The 19,414-nt window shown below is 34.2% G+C and overlaps 1 protein-coding gene across 4 annotated transcripts; it reads right to left on the reverse strand.

Moving 5' to 3' along the window:
• Positions 1-12,927: 12,927 nt before the first annotated feature.
• Positions 12,928-16,766, reverse strand: LOC132050676 (uncharacterized). 4 transcript variants are annotated; one of them, XM_059442048.1, is made up of 3 exons: positions 16,371-16,766; positions 14,419-15,514; positions 12,928-13,214 (listed from the first exon to the last, which is right to left on the reverse strand). In XM_059442048.1, the coding sequence occupies exon 2, from the start codon at positions 15,430-15,432 to the stop codon at positions 14,422-14,424; it is 1,011 nt and encodes a 336-aa protein (XP_059298031.1). In that variant the 5' UTR covers positions 15,433-15,514; positions 16,371-16,766; the 3' UTR covers positions 12,928-13,214; positions 14,419-14,421. The 4 variants fall into 4 exon arrangements, with proteins under 4 accessions (XP_059298031.1, XP_059298033.1, XP_059298030.1 ...); XM_059442050.1 differs by lacking the exon at positions 16,371-16,766 and adding an exon at positions 16,000-16,014; XM_059442047.1 differs by lacking the exon at positions 16,371-16,766 and adding an exon at positions 15,757-15,906.
• Positions 16,767-19,414: the final 2,648 nt, after the last annotated feature.

Consider the following 19,414-nt stretch of genomic DNA (forward strand, 5'->3'; position numbering starts at 1 on the left):
TGTCGCCATTGAAGTATACTTTTCGAGGAAATGCCCATCCTTGTTTAAGGGTAAAAATGTCTTTATCTTCCTGGAGAAGCACTTCTGATTGAACATTTCCAGTTGGCCCTACTTCCATAAGTAAGTCATTGTAGAACTTCACACCATAAAACATTCCTGTGTCATCTACATGGGAAGATTTACACAAGATTATTAATGTCTTTTCTACATCAGGCTCCTTTTTGCAACTAAGATTAATTTCACGTATCACTGAATTTTACTCGCTATAATAGTCAAGTCACAAAAGTATTTCTTGTCACGTTGAGATAACTGAACTTTACCTAGTATAACAATAAAGTGGTCACAAAACTATCTTTTGGCACATTAAAGTAAGCTAACTATGTGTGAATTGCTCAAGGAAAAAAATGACGGGAAGGTCAAATTTCTGGTGCAGGGTAATTTTTTTCTGCATTTTTGCTTCATTTAAATGTTTCATAACTGTCTTTTGTTTTATAAAATATGGGTAGTCAAAAAATTTACACTTTGGATTTTTGTACCTTCCGAGCTAGCAATTTGGCCTTTTAGTCATTTATGTTTTCTGAGCGATTCACACGTAGTTCAAACAAAATATAGTTTTGTCACTTTATTGTACGTTATAAGTTTAATTTGACTAATATTTTTTTTGTTACTTTACTGTTATAGTGGGTAAATTTTGGTAGCCACGTGAAATTTATTGTTACATCCATGCAGTATTTCAGAGAGTTCAAGGACTTACTTATCGATTGATACGGAAAGAGAGGCTTGTAATCGAAGCTAAAAACTTGAGTTACATTATTAAGATTTGGATGCTAAGCAACAAGAGTCCACTGTGTGTAATTGACCCTGTAATTGAAGTTGGTAACAGTAATCTTGAGTCTCCAGTACTCCTTGTAGTTTAGCTTCACATGCCAATGGATTCTAACAGGACACGTATGTTGTGTACGCTGTAGTAATGGCGCATTGTCTTTCCTTGGAGTGTTTACCCCAACCACACGGGGGCGGAGCTACACTAGCCGAAGGGTATATAAGTAAAATTTTATTGTATTTGTAGATATACCGTGAAATGAACACCCTTCAAACAATCGGAGTTAGTCTGGCAGTTAAGGGTGTTCAAAGCACCCTAGAGGTTGCAGGTTTGATCCCCGAGTTACCGGTTTTGCTGCTTATTTTTAAAATGCGACAGACCAAATGCTAGCTTAATTTACTTATTTTTTTAATAAAAAATGGAGCACTCTATGTTTTGAATTACGTCACAGTACAAGGCTTTTAGAATAATAATCTTAGTTTTTAATAAATTTATTTTAAAAAAGGGAATTTTTTTAAAAAAAAAATAGAGTAACAAATTTTCTATGACTTAGCTAATATTAAGTAGTTAGATTTAAAATTTTCTGTGCACCCGCTCATCAAATTTTTTTTTTAAAATTATTTGCTACTTCAAAAGTTGAACACCCTTATCAAATATCTAGCTCGGCCACTGCCACCACACTGAGTAGTTTGGAATCGCTCCTGCGCTCTTGTGAATTAGAATCATGTAAGGCGAAAATGTAGCATAATAAACATATCTTTTGTGAAGAAGAAGGATAAGAATCAACCTAGCACTTCTGAGCTACCGATGTAAATCTAGCATACTTATATATATACCACTTCTAATTCTTGCAATCTCCACTATGTCTATATACCCTACCATGGCCCTGGTCAGCTTATTATCATAACATTATCCGAACATATGTTGTGGAATGTGCAATCCGATCCAAATATGAATGCATGTGTTGCGAAACGTGCAACCTGATCCCAAATATGAATGCATGTGTTGCGGAACGTGCAACCCGATCCTAAATATGAATGCATGTGTTGCAGAACGCGCAAACTGATCCCAAATATGAATGCATGTGTTGCGGAACATGCAACCCGATCCAAATATGAATGCATGTGGTGCGGAACGTGCAACCCGATCCAAATATGAATGCATGTGCTGCGGAACGTGCACCCCGATCCAAATATGAATGCATATGCTGCGGAACGTGCAGCCCAATCCAAATATGAATGCATGTGCCGCGGAACGTGCAGCCCGATCCAAATATCCCCTATAGGTACCCTTTGTACACTTCTAGTGCTCATTCTTTATCTATTAGCTTCTGTGCTCTTCCCATGATGATTACTTATCCATTGACGCCTACATGATTACATAAGACTTATAAGCACATTTCTAAGCCATTAGGACTTCTTCCCGATTAACTAAACCTTAATCAAATCCTGGGATACGTCATAAGCCTCTCTTCTAGCATTAAAAACCTCATTAGGGATCTCATAACTAGCATACTATTCATGTCTTACAAAACATTCCTTGAGAACACATTTCTAAATTCATCGGACTGACATAAAGTCGTTATACCTTCGATTACCATTATCGAACTATTATTATGGACATATCTCACCTTGAAGAAACAATAATCATAAGATGAGATCAACATCAATAATAAGATTAATAACCATAATCATGAGATAAGGATCAACAATATCATAAGAACATCCAGAACATATGCTTCTAATATTTCGAAGAGAGGAATCATTATGGACATACTTTGTGTAAGCTCGAAGCAATGGAATCATGACTTAGGAAAGAAAGGGACAGCCTTAACATACCTTGCTGCTTACTTAGCCACTTAAAGTCTACCTTCTGAGCTTGCAAATCTACATCCAAGATGATTCATACAACAATCAGGTCAAAGGAACACTTTCACACTCCTACTTAGCTAGTTAACAAGTTAACAAAATTCGGACAACATTTCCCCTATATTATCTACTCCAACCAATTCCAAAACAGCTCCTAAACATCAATAACACCATCAACAATAACATAATCAAGATACTACATGACAAACATAAACAAATCCGTCCAAAACTTCCTTTCAAAATCAACCCATAAGCCAACAACATCAAGATATCAAACTACGACCTTTATACTATATTTTCCTTCACTTTAAACCATTAAATTCCTCCAAAACCAAATCAAGATGAAGAACATACCTTATACTTGAAGAACTTTAGACACACCAACTTTCTTCAAGAACAAACTCACCACAACATCAAGTAGAAGCAAGAACAATCACTTTTCATGAACTAGTTTAGTGTAATCTTGTTGAATTCTTGATTCAAGAGGCTATGAGTGTTTAGGAGAAGTATATGGATGTTTCTAGATCTCAAAAGAAGTGTAAATGATGATAAAAGGGGGATAATGGGGTATTTATACCCTTTTCCACCGACTTTCCAAGTGGGCCCGCGGAGAAGCCATCTGGCAGCCTATCTTGAAACGCCCATAACTTTATACTACGATGTCGTATTGACGAACGGTTTATTTCATTGGAAACTAGACTCACTGAACTTTAATTTACATAGGTTATGTATTTCATAACTCCTCATAGTCTAGTAGATACACCTCCCTCAAGTTGGATCAGAATTTCTTATCCCAAATTCTATCAAGTTTTCTAAAATTTCGACAAACTTAATTTCTTGGATTCGCTTGATCCCGAAACCTTTAGACACTTGCTTATCACTTGTTAAAAGAATTCCTTAACCTTAAAAGGGTTCCATGACCTCTCCGAGGTTACATTAGTTTACTTACGACGCAAACGACGCGAAAATTTTCGAGGTGTAACAACTACTTAACCATAATTTTAAGCAATAGAGGTTATATTTCCCAAAAGTATGTTTAGGCAGGGGTTTACTTTGAACCTCCAACATCTAAAAGCAAAATCAGGCATTGAAACAACGCGCCAAGATACGCTCATCATTAAGTGGTGTCATTTTCTTATTACAAAGTACTTGATGCATAGTATTAATATATATGTTTAGTAAGGTAACCCTATTCTAAAAGAACTAAAATCCTATTTTACTATAATTACAAATTCACCATAAATAACTATTATAATTATACTAGGATAGAGTTCCTACCGACTTAGGATTTTACCGACACACCGACATGACCGGACAAACTGGTCGGCTCACATTCGGTCTCAATAATAAAAAGTCAAGTCTACAATAAAGGCTGATTTACTGATATAGATAGAAAGACCAATATACCCCTATGGTAGCCAAGCAGGCATGTTGACCCTGACCTGCATGCTTATTACCTCTTATGTAATAGTAGTAGATAGTAGAAGTAGATGTACTCTGAAAGTATACGACATACAAAATTGTGTTGTGCAAATTTTTAGTAGGCGATTTTATTAATGGATAGACGCGAATAACTTTCTTACAATTTTTTTTGCACGGATTGCTCTTCATACGGACTGGTCTTTAATGTTTGCCCCTTAAATCACCGGTCTTTAATGTTTGCCTCTGCTTCTCTCTTAATGAAAATTTGTGGACCAAAGTATCCTTATTCACTGGTCTGCGAAACTAGAGATTCTGGGTTTGATACCCAACAGAGTTTGCATAAACTTTACCGTGTCCGGCATAAGTTCGGTACAAATTAAGTTATCTGACATAAATTGTGTAGTAACTAATTTGCTCGGCATAGATTAGAGAAACTTTGCCTCCCCCGCATAAGTTCTGAAGTTATGCCGGATAACTCAATTCCCACAGAATTTATGCCGCGCCGATTTTTTTTTTTTTTTTTTGGTTTGTTTTTTTGATGTCAGGAGTATTTTTAGCTGCTTTTTTGTTACTTAAAATCTTTGAAGGACAAAAATTAAAGACCAGCAATTTGAGGAGCAAACATTAAAGACTACCTCAAGATAGGGACATTCATGCGAATTGCCCATTTTCTCACAAGTCCTTATTCTTTTCTCAACCCCATAGCTCACCGCACACAAATAGTGAGATCTATGTGCGGGAAAGAATCTCTTATATACTACTCCCTCCGTCCCAAAAAAATGTCCTCTTTTGACTTGACACAAAGTTTAATAAATAAAGGAAGACTTTTGAAATGTGTGGTCCAAAACAAGCCTTAGATATTTGTGTGGCTGTAAATAATCTCATAAAGTTCAATTGTTTCTAAATATAGAAAGGGGACAATCTTTTTGAGACAGACTAAGAAGGAAAGGAGGACAATCTTTTTGGGACAGAGGGAGTAGTAATAATGTTAATATATAATTCAAACAAGTATATACTTATATGCACCATTCTTTTCCCAATAATTCCTTAAACCACGTCCGAGAGTCAACCTTCATTCCAAGACTCAAAATTAATACTCCCTCCATTTAAAAAAGATTGTCTTACTTTCCTTATTAGTTTATTTTAAAAAGATTGGCACATTTCTATATTTAGAAATAATTTAACTTTATGTGATGATTTACGGCCACACAAATATCTAAGGCTTTGTTTTGGACCACACATTTCAAAAGTCTTTCTTTATTTCTTAAATTTCGTGCAAAGTCAAACTAAAACAATGTTTTTGGGACGAAGAGAGTGGAAAAAAAAAACCTCATGGTTTTAGAGAAATTTTCACCTGGTTAGCTAAAATAACTTATTTCTCATTCAATAGACAAGCCCTAATATTAATCCATTTGGTTTACTGTTTTATCCACAATTTTAGAGTTAAAAAATAAATTATAAAAATATCTGCGTAAACCTCAAAATAATGTTGGAGGATAGTGGTTATGTATTTATTAACTAGTCGTGGTTGCCCGTGCTGCACCTGGGCCCAACATGAAAGTCTACATGTGCTTTGAGAAATGCAAGCTCTTGAATAAGAGAGAAGAATTTTTATGAAGAATCAATCGTTATTCATTTACTTAATATTGTATACGGTAAAAACCGGATGTATGCAAGACCGGTGAGACCGGGGACCGGAGATAAGAAGAGACAGGCGTGAGTACCGAGTCTTCCCTTCGGACTGGTGGAATTGCACCAGCTGCGGCTGATCTGAGAAAAGTGAAACAAATCTGTTTGGTCCGGTATCTCCGGACCAAATTACGCATCACAGCCAGTCCGGTTTTTCCATGACCGAGTTGATAGTGGTCGATAGTCCGATTTCAGCATGACTGAGTTGATCGTGGCCGTTAGTCCGATTAATCAGTTACAAAATCGCCACACGTCAACATCGCTCTGTCACATTGTACCGACAACCGTATGGGTGTCAGACCGTACGGCCCAACCTTATCCTTTTAGGGTTTTTTTTATTCTAAAAGGGCTTTATGTTGTATGCAAGGCCCATAAGGCAAAACTATAAATAGGGACATTTTTCTACTTTTAAGGGTTAGCTTTTTTGAGATCTAAGAGCATTGTAGCAACAAATATATATCAAAATATCATTTCTATCCTTGGCCCGAATCAGTGGAATATTGTTGTCTTTATCTTACTCTTCTATACCATTAAGCTTAATCATCCATAGCAACATATTTATTCAAGTCATTAACGCATATATTCATATATACATACCATTGCACACGAATCCATATATATATATTCCGCAAAAAACCAAAAATAGATTAAAGTTTATCCACATATCCTATACCTCACGTACAAATTCAATTGATTACCTAAATTTGGGGTAAATAGTTTGGCGCCCACCGTGAGGCTAGGATAATAGTGGTCTTTGATCTTGGCTTCTATCTCTTACCCATTAAGATTGAAAAATCTTTTTTTTTTTTGTCTCTGTGAAAACGGACCAAATGGCAAGCAGTGGATAATCTAGTCACGTCAATGTTGACACCCGATTTTGTCCCGCCTCTTTCCAAAATATTCATTTGTGAATAGTTATGTATACTTTACCTCAATTATTGGCTTTCTATTAATATGGTCGTTTTTCACTATCCAACTATAGTCATCGCCTATTACCGTTATTATTATTATCATTATTATTATCATTATTGTTATTATTATTTATTATTATTATTATTGTTATTATTTTACCATGCTGCGAGCACTTAATATTGTAATTGTTAATATTATTATAATCGCCATATTATTATTATTATTATTATTATTATTATTATTATTGTTACTATTATTATTGTTATTATCATTAATATTATTATTTATTATTATTATTATTATTATTATTATTATTATTATTATTATTATTATTATTTTTCATCATACTGCGAGCACTTAGTATTATAATCGCGATGGTCACTCTTAACATTTCTATTTATCATCTTATGCAAAGCGCATGGCATTTATTTTATTTAACGATAGCATTTCTTTACTGCACAACTTTCATGATATATATACACATTTATTGCATTTATTCGAGTACTGGAAAATATATTTTTACACACGCTACTATATAATTAAACAAGGAGTGTTCGTCATTTAATGTTTGAAATCTGGTCCTAATTGGGTCAATAATAGTCCCATCCCCATATCCCAACTTTTCCACGTGGATGCCACGCAAGCGCCACGTCTGTGCCAAGTGGTCAAAAACACACTACCAGCACACATCTCCCACATGACCAGCACATGCCTTCCACATTTCCCACATGTCCCTGCCACGTGTCGTCCCCATACTGGCCGGTATTTAAAAAAAAAATTCTAAAAGACTAAAAAAAAAAAGGATGACCCCTCCCCAGAAAAACCTAATCCCTTCTCTATGCCCTCTCCGCCTCCTGTGACTCAGTCCGTCGTCTTCCTCATTTTTGGGTCCGTTTCAGCTCTCATCGGCCCGTTTCAGACTTGGCCTGCCCAATTCGAGTAAGGGCTCTGCGTTTCTGCGATATTTGTTGACACCCAATTTTGCCCCTCCTCTATTCTAATTAATAAATCAATATCTTATTTTTACCTTTATTTTATTATAATTTCTACTACTATAGTTTTAAGTATTAACACGTCATACATCGCTACTTACTTATTATATAAGATATAACCTAGGTAATATTTTACTCTATTATCGCTTCGTTTATATTTTATGTACTAATGTTCATATCCTATATTAACGCTAAATTACGAAATCTATTATTATGGTCACAATTATTATTACTACTACTACGTAATATTTTTGATCTAATTTAGAAGCCAAAGAAATACGGGGCAAAAGATAGTTCAATCCCAAAATTTGGACCACAATAACCCATATTTTACACCCAAATTAGCCTATTACTACTTCAATTCGGACCAACTGAGTCCATTAGAGACCAGACCAAACACAACCCAACCAGACCAAACACAACCCAACAAAATAATAGCCCAATTTTCAGCCAAAATAGCAGCCCATCCGAAATACCCGACCCGACCAGACCGGCCCAATATTTTCACCCCTAAAACCCTTTAGCCGTCTCCCTTTCCCCTTCTTTCATCTCTCCCCTTCTCTCTCTTCACGCCACCCCTTCCTCTCTCTCCTCCCTCTTCATATCTCCTCCATTTCCAGTAAAAACCCCAAATCCCCTTTCACTATTACCAGGTTTTGCTACCCCATTTCGGATTAAGTTTAACTCATACACACAGCCCGACCTTGTCGTCTTTTTCCTCTTTCCTTTTTTTCAACAAGGATCGATTTCTCACAACAATGGCAAACTTCGAATCATCCCACTTTCGTGCAATATCTTTTTCCCCTCTCATCTTCAACGATCTGGTCAACACAAATGGCCAAAAAACTGTTGAAGTTTCTGAAAAAAATATCAACTTTAGAGATTTGATTTCAAACGTCTACTTCACTTCAAATCCCGCCCAAAAAAGAGGTGACAAACCCTAGTTTCGTCCACTATAAATACATCTCTAGTTCCTAGCCGAAAGGGGGGAGAGGGATTTAAAAAAAAAAAGGAAAAAAAGAAAGGAGGAAATCAGATCAGCAAAAGAGGGCATAGCCATAGCCTTATAGAAGAAAGAAAAAATCGTCAAGAAAGTTGTTCTATTTTTCTGATTTGAGACTCGAGTGAATTTGGGATTCGTCGCGTTCGAGTATAGATCCGAGACTCGAAAGCCCTAGTTTCACTGCGCCCGAAGAAGGTGACTCTCCCTTCTTTAAGTCATTTTCTTCAATTTTCCGATTTGCTTTTGTGTTTTATTTAGTCCAAATATGTGTTACTTAGCTTACTTTTGGGTTATAGCATGCTGGGTAGTTAATCCATTAGTCATATAAATACTTAACATCTGTGAGCGTCTATACGTCTACTTTGGTTTAGTTAAATTCTGGTATGGCCCTGTAATAGGTATTCATAGCATGTTTAGGCAGTCTAGTTTAGCTTAGTTGCATCATTTCTTTGTTTAGATGACCCGAAAGGTTAATTAGTCTGTTGGTTAAGAAATGCTGAATGATTAGTTTCGATTAGTATGTATAGCAAATATGTTTTGTATTAATTAGCTTCAGTCTGTTTATTTAGGCGTATGAATAGCCTAATCAGACAAGCATAGATACATGAAGATTAACCTGGGTTAATTTGTTTGAAGCATGTTCTATTTGTGATCTGTTTGGTTTATGTGGATTAAGTTAGTAGGAAATGGTTAATGTCAATACATTGTTGGTTCCGAATTTGGTTCTAAGTATATGTTAGCTTGGCCCTGTTTGCTGTCCTGTTATGGAGAATAAATGATAAAGTTTGTTGGGCATTCATGATGAGAAATGTAGTCTCAGGGTCTAAAAGATGATATTGTTTGAACATGGTAGTACTAGCTGTCTAGTTCACTTTTGGGACCTGGTTGTTGGATTTGTCGAGTCTCAAACAAGTCTTGAGCTGTTTGGTATTTGCTTTATTGCCATTAGTATTCCTTTTGTTTCAATATGGTGCCTTTGTTAAATCCTTGCAATACCATCTAAATAGAAAAAATGCAAATATCACTATGTCATCTGATCAATGCCATGTCGGATCGATCTAGAATACCTTAAAGCATGATACATAGTTTAAACAGTTCATAAGTTGGTTTTTGATGAATTTCGGGTGTTGGCATGAGTTTGAGTTTAGTTCACATAGTTTTCAGCATGATAAAGTAGGATTTAAACGATGTTAGCAGGTCTAAATAGGATTTACAAGGGTCTGAACTCAATTAATTCCTGCTCAAAAATGACTTAAATGATTATCATATTGCAACCAGTTTGGAATTAAGACTCAGGCATCTATTCCTCGTTTCGCTGCTGTAATAAATGACGCAATGAGTTTATGGTTTGAGTTTTATTTTTATTTTTATAAATAGGATTATTATAGATTTTGCGAAAGTTAAGGTTCAAAGTGAGTTGTTATTTTGTGTGGCTGAATCTGTTTAAAACTGACCATTGGAGAACAGTTAGAGTCTTTTCCAAATCCATTCTTATTCAGGCTGCCTCTGGAAAAAGCCATCCCCTCTTATCTGCATGACCTTTCAATTTCTGTGGCTTCATTTTCTATCGGTATGCTAGGCTTGAGGCTTCATTTGTTTAATCTTAATTGCATCTTTGGTATCCGGGCATCAGAACATTTTAAAAAATTACCCTCCTATGTGTCGTTGAGTGTCCTGGAATGGCTTGGGTTTGCCTTTATCAAACTTAGGCACTCCTGTCCACATGATAAATCTTGCTTATTCCCTCCCCTCATCTAACTGCCTACGCAATGTTAAAGTAAAAAAAGAGAACAGCAACGTGACACTCACACTATGTGTAAGATTAAATGTGTTCAAAAAAATCAGTGGAATCTTCGGATGTTTACTCTCTTTATTATCTCTTGAGTTTTGAATGTGCTAAAGGCTCCTTAACAGGTAAAACGTAGAATGAGCAGCTTAAAGTATCCGAGCATGCACTTTGTTTTAACTGGGCTGACAGCCTTAGCTTAAAAATTGTAAATCTCAGTCCACTTATGCCTGTATGAATTCGCTGAGTCTAGATGCGTGGCATGTTTATTTTTATCGTTCTTTTTCTCTTGTATGATCAACTTTCTTATGGTATATCAAGGGAATATACTCAAATATACAGAATGTATTCAGCCTATATGCATTTAGGTATACATAAGTTGGTACATTTGTGGTATATAAAGTGTATCATCTTATTGGTTTTGTTTTCATTCCTCCTAGCAATTGGGCCTCTGAACGACATTTACGCTTAACCCGTTATGTACACTTTCGGTTTAATAATTTGTTTCGGCCTAAACTTATTTCGCATTGCCCAGATAAGGCTTGTTTAGCTTAGATTGTTTATTTCGTGTGTTTGCTTGATTTACATACCTTACTTTGTTTAAGTGATGAAATTATATGCTTATCGGTATACTAATCCTTTTCCTTTTCATCTCTATGCATGACCACCACGCGTGAGTCCGAGCGACTTGTCTCCTCCCGCATTTGATGTTCGGCCGAAGCCCAACGAAACATTTTCATCGAGTCAGCCCATCAGGCTGCAAAACAAAAACAATTATGGGCCAAAGCCCAATAGCGTGAACAGTTCTCAACAGTTTTAAAATGGGGCAGCCCGTTCCCAACAACGTCATTGATCACAGCAGTCTAAAATGGGCTGAGCCCATTCAACTCATCTGCTCTTCTATTTTATTTTTGTGCATCTAATTTGTGTTGTATGACTAACACCTTTGTTTGTTAATTTAGATGAACTTTAGCAAATTAGTGGGGTTTAGTTTAATAATGGGTAATTGACTTAAGGAAAACTGATAATTAATTCCATAAAGTTTCATTTTCTTCTTTTTATACTAAAGTTATTTATAATACTCCTAGTATTTATCTTTCTTAGGATAATTGATTTTTTTTTTTAAAAAAATAGCATGACTACATATTTTGGGCTAAAAGAATCATGATCCACTCTTACTATCTTGGAAATTTAGAAATGTCATTGATACACAAATCTTCAAGTCTCTAATTAATAGTGAATAAATTACTATAGGTTTGGAGTTAGTTCAAATGTTTTTCACTAAAATATTTATCTTACTAGGTGATTAGTCAAAGAAAGCCTATTTATAAAATTATTTTTTGCATTAGCCATCTATCTATCATATCTAGTCATTAAATATATATATATATAACTGTTAAAATCAATTAACACCTAGTTATTAAGTTGTTTCAAACATTTGTAAAACGTTGCACCATCTTACACTTTTTCAACTTATTTATAATTAAACTCTTTTACGCAAAAAATTATAATTTTCTACAAGTCTTATTTTTAATAGCATTATTATATTTCTATTTATAATTTTAGCAACATATACAAACTATCTTCCAAACATTTAAAATGCTATATTTACACTTAGCCTAACCAATCATAAGTCCGGTCGGATTAACCATTATTAATGGAACTTAGAGGATGCCTAATACCTTCCCTCTAGGTTAGTTGAACCCGTACCTAGAATCATTCGGTTTTGTAGACTTTAAAAACAAATTAACTTTAGATAATTATTTTAATTACCTTAGGTGTCCTAATTCACCGTAAATAATTAGGTGGCGACTCCTTAACTTTAAATAACCCCGAAATTACCCGGATGTTGTAAACTATTTTGACCCCGATTAAAATAGGGTATGACAAATCAAATATCGATCAATTCATGTCCAAATGTTTACCTAGGAGCTGTTTCACCAGGAAATCTTTTTTTTTTTTTTTTTTTTTAAAAAATATTATATTAGATTGATTTTTTTAACATGTTTCGAAAATCTGGCACAAAATTTCAACTTGTTTACCAATTAAATGTATGTCCAAAATTTCTACTTTTACATGAAGGAAAATATTCAAAATAAATAGATATTTTTACTCATTTTTTGGTGCCTGATAAATAAATAAAAATGTTTTATTTTTTTTTTTTTTTTTTTTGCAAAATAAATAGATTTTTTTACTCATTTTTTGGTGCCTGATAAATAAATAAAAATGTTATCACAAAAATATTTATAGTTAATTTTGTATTATTTATAAATAAAATAAAAACAATGAAGCTTCCTCGTGGAATGGAAGGACCAAAGTCATGAGTGGACAGCTAAGCATATAATCAACCAAATACATAAAACTTTGATAAAAAGCAGAAGAAATTGGTTTGGTTATGAAGACTAGGACCCTCGACTACTCGAGACTTTACATCATCACTAAAAGATAAACAATAAGACAATTAGTTGAAAGATACAACAAAGACAAGTCAAGAAAACTCCAACAAAACCACGTTAGATTTGGTCCACCATAGGTCTTGTCAAAATTGGAAAAATAGACTTCACTCATATCCACTAATTAAAAGATGCCAAAATTCTTTGTTGAAGTGACAAAACAGATTAGCATGAAGAAAAAAAAAAATCACTATAGTCCTAAATTCATCATTCATTTTTCGGTTCATCATCCTCTTGATTCATGGTTGCAAAAAGCTGTGTCACCCCTGCAGGAATAAAAAAATGAGTGAAAATTAAAGGAGATAAAAATTCCAATTACTGCAGAGACAGAGATCTAATAAGTGATTTTTTCGCATCCGCCCAATCCTTAGAAGGCAGAATTACCCGTGCAAAATATACAAAGATAGCTAGCTCATATATAATCAGCGTTGGATGTTTTACAACAAAATTGTAGACACCTCAAAGGTGTGGCCTAGTGCCCAATAAAATATGTGAAGACTATGAGAGAGACCAGGTTTCAACTAATTTCATTACATGAGCTAGTAAAAAATAACACACGTATTAAAATAGCCGAGGTACGTCCCAATTGATTCAAAACAACACACGTATTAAAATAGCCGAGGTACGTCCCAATTGATTCAAACATTTGTAACTACCGTTGCAGGAAATGTGACGGTATATGTACAAAATACATCGACAATCAATTTATAAATTGAAGTATCAAAACAAATTGATCATGTTTTAAAATGCAATTGTACACATGAGAGGGACCACAGCTCAAAACTATGAAAGAAACCGAGGGTTCAAAACTATGAAAGAAACCGAGGTTCAAATCTAGTTCCATGAGCTAGTGAAGATTAACACACGTGGTAAAATAATCTAAATACATGCCAACAGACTCAAACACTATTGTTATAAAAGAAATGAGATCATCCTCCAAAAACAATCAAACATTCACTTTATTAAATTAAGTCTCACAAACTTTAGGATTAATCATCTATTTTCATTGTATTCAATTCACTTCATGGGATTCATCATAACCATAGACTAGACAAGAAGGGGTTACTCAGATCGTAAGCGCCCTTCACCTTCAACCCGAAGATTGTGAATTCAAGTCACCAAGATAGAAAAAGAAAAGCCCCCGGGGAGGGGTAAAAATAAAAAAATAGACAATTTTTATTCTAACAAACAGCATTTAATCATCCTTTTAAGCGAAACCCATTACGTTTAATTGCAAAGCTCCTTAGGGAAATAAGGAGAGTTATAATTGAACTCAAACTTATTACATATAAAATTTCAACAATAAGCTTGTGAAAGTTAAGGAGCTTTGAGATTGAACTCAAACTTATTATATGAAAGATCTCTATCGATACCACTGGATTGCAAGCCTAAGTTCATAGATAAAAGCTACAAACAAATAAATTAAACAAGGAAAAACAAAAAAAAAAATTATTCCTCATGCATACTTACATGTTAGATGTCTTTGCCCTCTGTGTGATCAACTTTGCAAGAGTTGCAAGTGTTCTCCTTCATTAATTCAGACAACTTTCTGACTCCACAACAACTCTCGACAATGCAATTATCAAATATATGAGTTGTTCTTGGATTAGGACCATGAGTGGTCACACAAGTGTAGTCCTCTGAACTCTCCATTTCACCAAAATCCCCACAAGTATTTTTCACCTCAATAGAACTGGGAATTTCAACTTTGAGCTTTGCTCCAAATAAGACAGGGAACTTTTCACTATTTTCTATAGGATCAATGAGAGCAAGTCCAATGCTTTCTGATTCCAACTTGTTATTTGAAGGACTTTTAGTGATGGGGTTTGGTGGTTTTCTATCATAACCGAAAGGGTTCCTAAGATTGAGATTTTGCATGCCATCATGAATGGAATTTGGGCTAGTGACAGATTCAACGTCATACAGCCGACCCCGACTTGTTCGAAACTGAGGCGTTGTTTTAATAGCTTTTGATTCCAACTTGTCATTTGGAGGCTTTTTAGAGATGGGGTTTGGTGATTTTTTATCATAGCCAAAAGGGTTCCCAAGATCGCAATTTTGCATGCCATCAAGAATGGAATTTGGGCTACTGATGGATTCAGCATCATACACCCGACTTGCTTGGGACCGAGGCATGTTTTTCGTCTTTGTTTTAATAGTTTCTAATTCCGACTTGTTATTTGGAGGCTTTTTAGTGATGGGGATTTTTGATTTTCTGGCATAACCAAAAGGATTTCGAAGATTGTAATTTTGCATGCCATGGCCATCAAGAATGGAATTTGGACTAATGACAGTGTTAGTATCATACACCCGACCCCGACTTGTTTGGAACTGAGATATGCTTCTTATTGCTTCTGTGTCAGATAGGCTTCTTGTTAAAAGCCCATTGAAAATTCTTGGAGGACCTAAAAAGGGTGAATTTGGTTTATTTGTGTGATTATGGGTGGAATTGGGAGAAGGAAAATTAGAACTTTGATCTGCCATATCAACCTTTGTTTGCTAGTTAGTAGTCAGCCTTTCTTCTTGATTTGTAACTCAGCATCACCATTTACAACTTTACTGAAGACTGCAAATTAAAAGCAAGTCATGTTAACAAGAATAGTTACATGCATAAACGAATTCAGAATTTAGAGATATTAATTTTGGTAAGTATACTTTCAAGCCTCTACATATAGATACCTCAAATAAAACTCCTAAGCTCAGATAAAATATGACGGTTGTGGTAGGCCATCGTCGTGTAAAATTAGTCAATTATAATGACTAAATTGATTTTGGTAAGCATACTTTCAAGCCTCTATATATAGATACCTCAAATAAAACTCCTAAGCTCAGATAAAATATGACGGTTGTGGTAGGCCATCGTCAGTGTAAAATTAGTCAATTATAATGACTTCACCCCGCACCGAGCATAAAGCTTAAATGAAATGACATGATCCCTAACAAGTGATAAAAACATAATTTTTACTATGTGAATTCAAAATATAAAGAAGTAAATGAACGAAGAAGCCAACAAAATATGGTGTATATGCGTAACAAAATTAACGTATCTACCCAGCGTAATCTTTCAATTTAAGCTTGGACAAGGATATTTACATAATTCAAACAGAGAACAATAGAATTCATATAGAATTCACATGAGAAATTTGATAGAAGAAGACTGACAAGCAAAAAATACTTCATAAATACCTACACCCGTCGTCCCAATTTATAAGACACTTCCACCTTTTTAGTCAGTCCCAAAAAGAATGATACATTTCTGTATTTAATAAAAATTTAATTTAATTTTATGAAATGATTTCTAACCACATAAATTTCTCTGGTTTATGTTAGATCTCAAGTTTAGAAAATCTTCCTTTATTTTTTTAAACTTCGTGTCAAGTCAAACGCCCAAAGAGGGGTATATATAATAATAAGGAACTTACCCGAAACAATAACCAATATAACCTTCCATGAACACTGAACAATAGTTCCAAAAGCTGGGGGGAAAAAAATGGAACCTTGGAAATCTTGAAATTAAAGTGTAAAAAAAAAAAAACTGAAATCCAACTTAATTCTTAACAGAGAGGTGAGAGAAAAAGAAAAAGAAAAAAAAAGACAAAGTATTATTTTGTTAAAAAGAATTAACTCCCTTGAAAGCTAAAGCTCCAAATATATAGACTTTATTATGGTAGCTAAGCTGCATGAGCCTTGAGGATTTCACAAGAAAAAGGAGAAAAGAGCACTTTGTTTCTATCATTATAAAACTGTGAAATAAAATCAAGATACCTGAGAATAGGATGGTGAAGAAGAAATAAGTTTTTCTTGTTTTTTAGAGTGAAAGAAATAGGGGTTCAAAATGAGCTGAAATAGAGAGATATATAAGCATGAGAATTATTTTATATAGTTGATTTTAATATATTGTGTATTTTTAGGTTGACTCACAAAAAGCGGTGGCGGATTTATTCTGGTTTGAAGGGACTCAATTGATATGTGTGCTAGGATCAAACATTTTTTTTATCATATTAAAAATTATAATTGAAAATAAAAACGTAAACCCAATCTTCTATTGGGTATGGCACTGTCTGTTTGGATGCATATCATTTAACTATTGATCTTAAGTCACATGGAAAGGATATGGTTAAGGTATGTTTATACAGATTGAAGGCTCAAAGGGTTTGGCTTTTGGTTTGGTCTAGAATTGATACAAGGGCACATCTAACTTGCCTATTGACTATGTCACAGTGTGTGGTATTAGCAACTGCTCAGCCTACTGTGAATATGACAATAGTTGAGAAAGATGCTGCTCTTGTTATAACACAAGGAAGAATAAATTGGATGGACAAAGGGGACCAACACCTGATCTGGTTTTCTAAAGAACTGGGAATCTACAATAAGGCTGTTCTTGTAGGTACAGCACTGGTGGCAAATACCACAAGCAAAACACATGCTAAGGGAAGCTATTGCTGCATCACATATGCAGTCTATAATGCAAGCCATGCACAGAGGGACCTTAGGATCTGCTGGAGGTTTTATGAGAAAGTGGATACATTAGCTAAGTTATCATTTCATTATTTGGTCATTAGTAATCATAGATTAGGATGTATTATAGATCCTAGTTTGCTCAGTAGATTAATTTTAGCTTTTCTTAGCCTTTTGGCAACTATGTAAAGACGTGATGTGTTTTGGTTTTGAGAAAAAGTTATAAAATCAGCCCTAGGCCCACAAGCCTAGTGGATATTGCCAAAAAAAAAAAAATATATTGTTACTAGATAGCGTATGATACCAACACTTTGGATTATAGTGTAACTACGTATATGTAGTTGTGTTTGGGTAGTGAGAACCAAATTTATAATCTTGACTGATCAATAACCGCTAATAAAAGTGTAATTTTATTTCTTAACTAAATTCATCAAGAAAATATCATTTTGGCATAATACATAAACATACTTTTAAACTTAATCTCAATTGGCAAGTGTATATGCCCTTTAATTTTGAGTGTGCACAAGTAGGCACCTCAACTTGTACAAAATTGAACGCGTAAACACAAATACTGACGTGACACATAAATTTTGTAAGTTGGAGTGTTCAACTACAAAATGGAGACAAATTGAGATGCGTACTTGTTCACACCCAAAGTTAGAGGGCACACTTCCAAGATAAGGTCAAATTTGAGGCCTGTTTATGTATTATGCCTATCATGCTCCATCATAATTTTGATCGAATAATACCGGCCTTTCACCTGTGACTCACCGAATATTTGTTTGTGCATTTAGTAGTATAATTTAGTAATCAAGTAGTTGTATAATTTTCAAGTATATCAGTATCTATTGAGCTTTTAATTTGTATCTTGCTATTTTGGTGTCATATATTTATATGTCTGTATCGAATTTTTTTTCCTTTATTTTATTTTCTTTTCTTTATAACTAAGGATCTTTCTCAAACAACCTCTCGCCTCCACAAAGATAACAGTAAAATCTGCGTATATCCTACCCTCTCCTGACCATACTTGTCCGATTATGTTGTTGTTGTTGTTCAGTTAGTTTAATACTATTCCCTCTGTTTCAATTTATGTGAACTTATTTTCTTTTTAATCCGTGTCAAAATGAATGACCTCTTTCCTAATTTGAAAATAAATTCACTTTATGAAATGATTTATAACTACATAAATATTCGCACTTATTTTGAATCAAGTTTTAAAATGAAATGATTTATATTTTTACACAAACAATTATAAATTTTAAAAGTTTTCACTCTTTTTTAAATATTATATCCAATTAAATGAATTCACATAAATTGAAACGAGGGGAGTATTTGTTTGTAGTTATCTTTTGTCATGATTTCAAGCATTTTTGGAGTTATCCAACTTTTGTTCACTTTCAGGGGCCGACTTAAAAAGATAATGTTCTCTGCCACAAGTCACACTTCTCTCGCATGCACGCACGCATTTGTATGTGTGAACTGCCTACACTTTCACATCCTTTACCGTTCTCATACCATAAAAAAATATAAATAGTGGCGAAGCTAAAAAATTTATTAAGAAATTATTAAAAAAAAATTGTCCAATTTATGTGATGATTTTCACTTTTTGAAAGTAGGTTTCATTTAGTTTCTCATTCGGTATTTTGTAAACACAGTAAAGTCCAATTAAATTCTAATTCGCGCGGCGTAGGGTTCTTTCGGAGAAAGCGCTCTCAATCAAGAATTTTTTTATATCGAGATTCGAACCCGAGACTTCTTATTAAGCGAGGAACAGCCCGATCTGCTGCGTCACATCCTTTGATCAATTTGATTAAACTTTGAAGCTAAATTGGATTAAATTACTCAATATTTTAAGATTAAAATTTATATATCTGGAAACTACATGAAAAGTACTACTATAAGTTACAACTTTTTTTATATTAATTCAGTGAAAAAATATATTTTAAGATGTTGGTCAAAATTCATGCAATTTGAATTTCCAAAAATAAAAAATATCACATGACTCACG

The sequence above is a fragment of the Lycium ferocissimum genome, chromosome 3 (assembly GCF_029784015.1).
Source record: "Lycium ferocissimum isolate CSIRO_LF1 chromosome 3, AGI_CSIRO_Lferr_CH_V1, whole genome shotgun sequence".
In the NCBI taxonomy this organism is placed as follows: Eukaryota; Viridiplantae; Streptophyta; class Magnoliopsida; order Solanales; family Solanaceae; genus Lycium; species Lycium ferocissimum.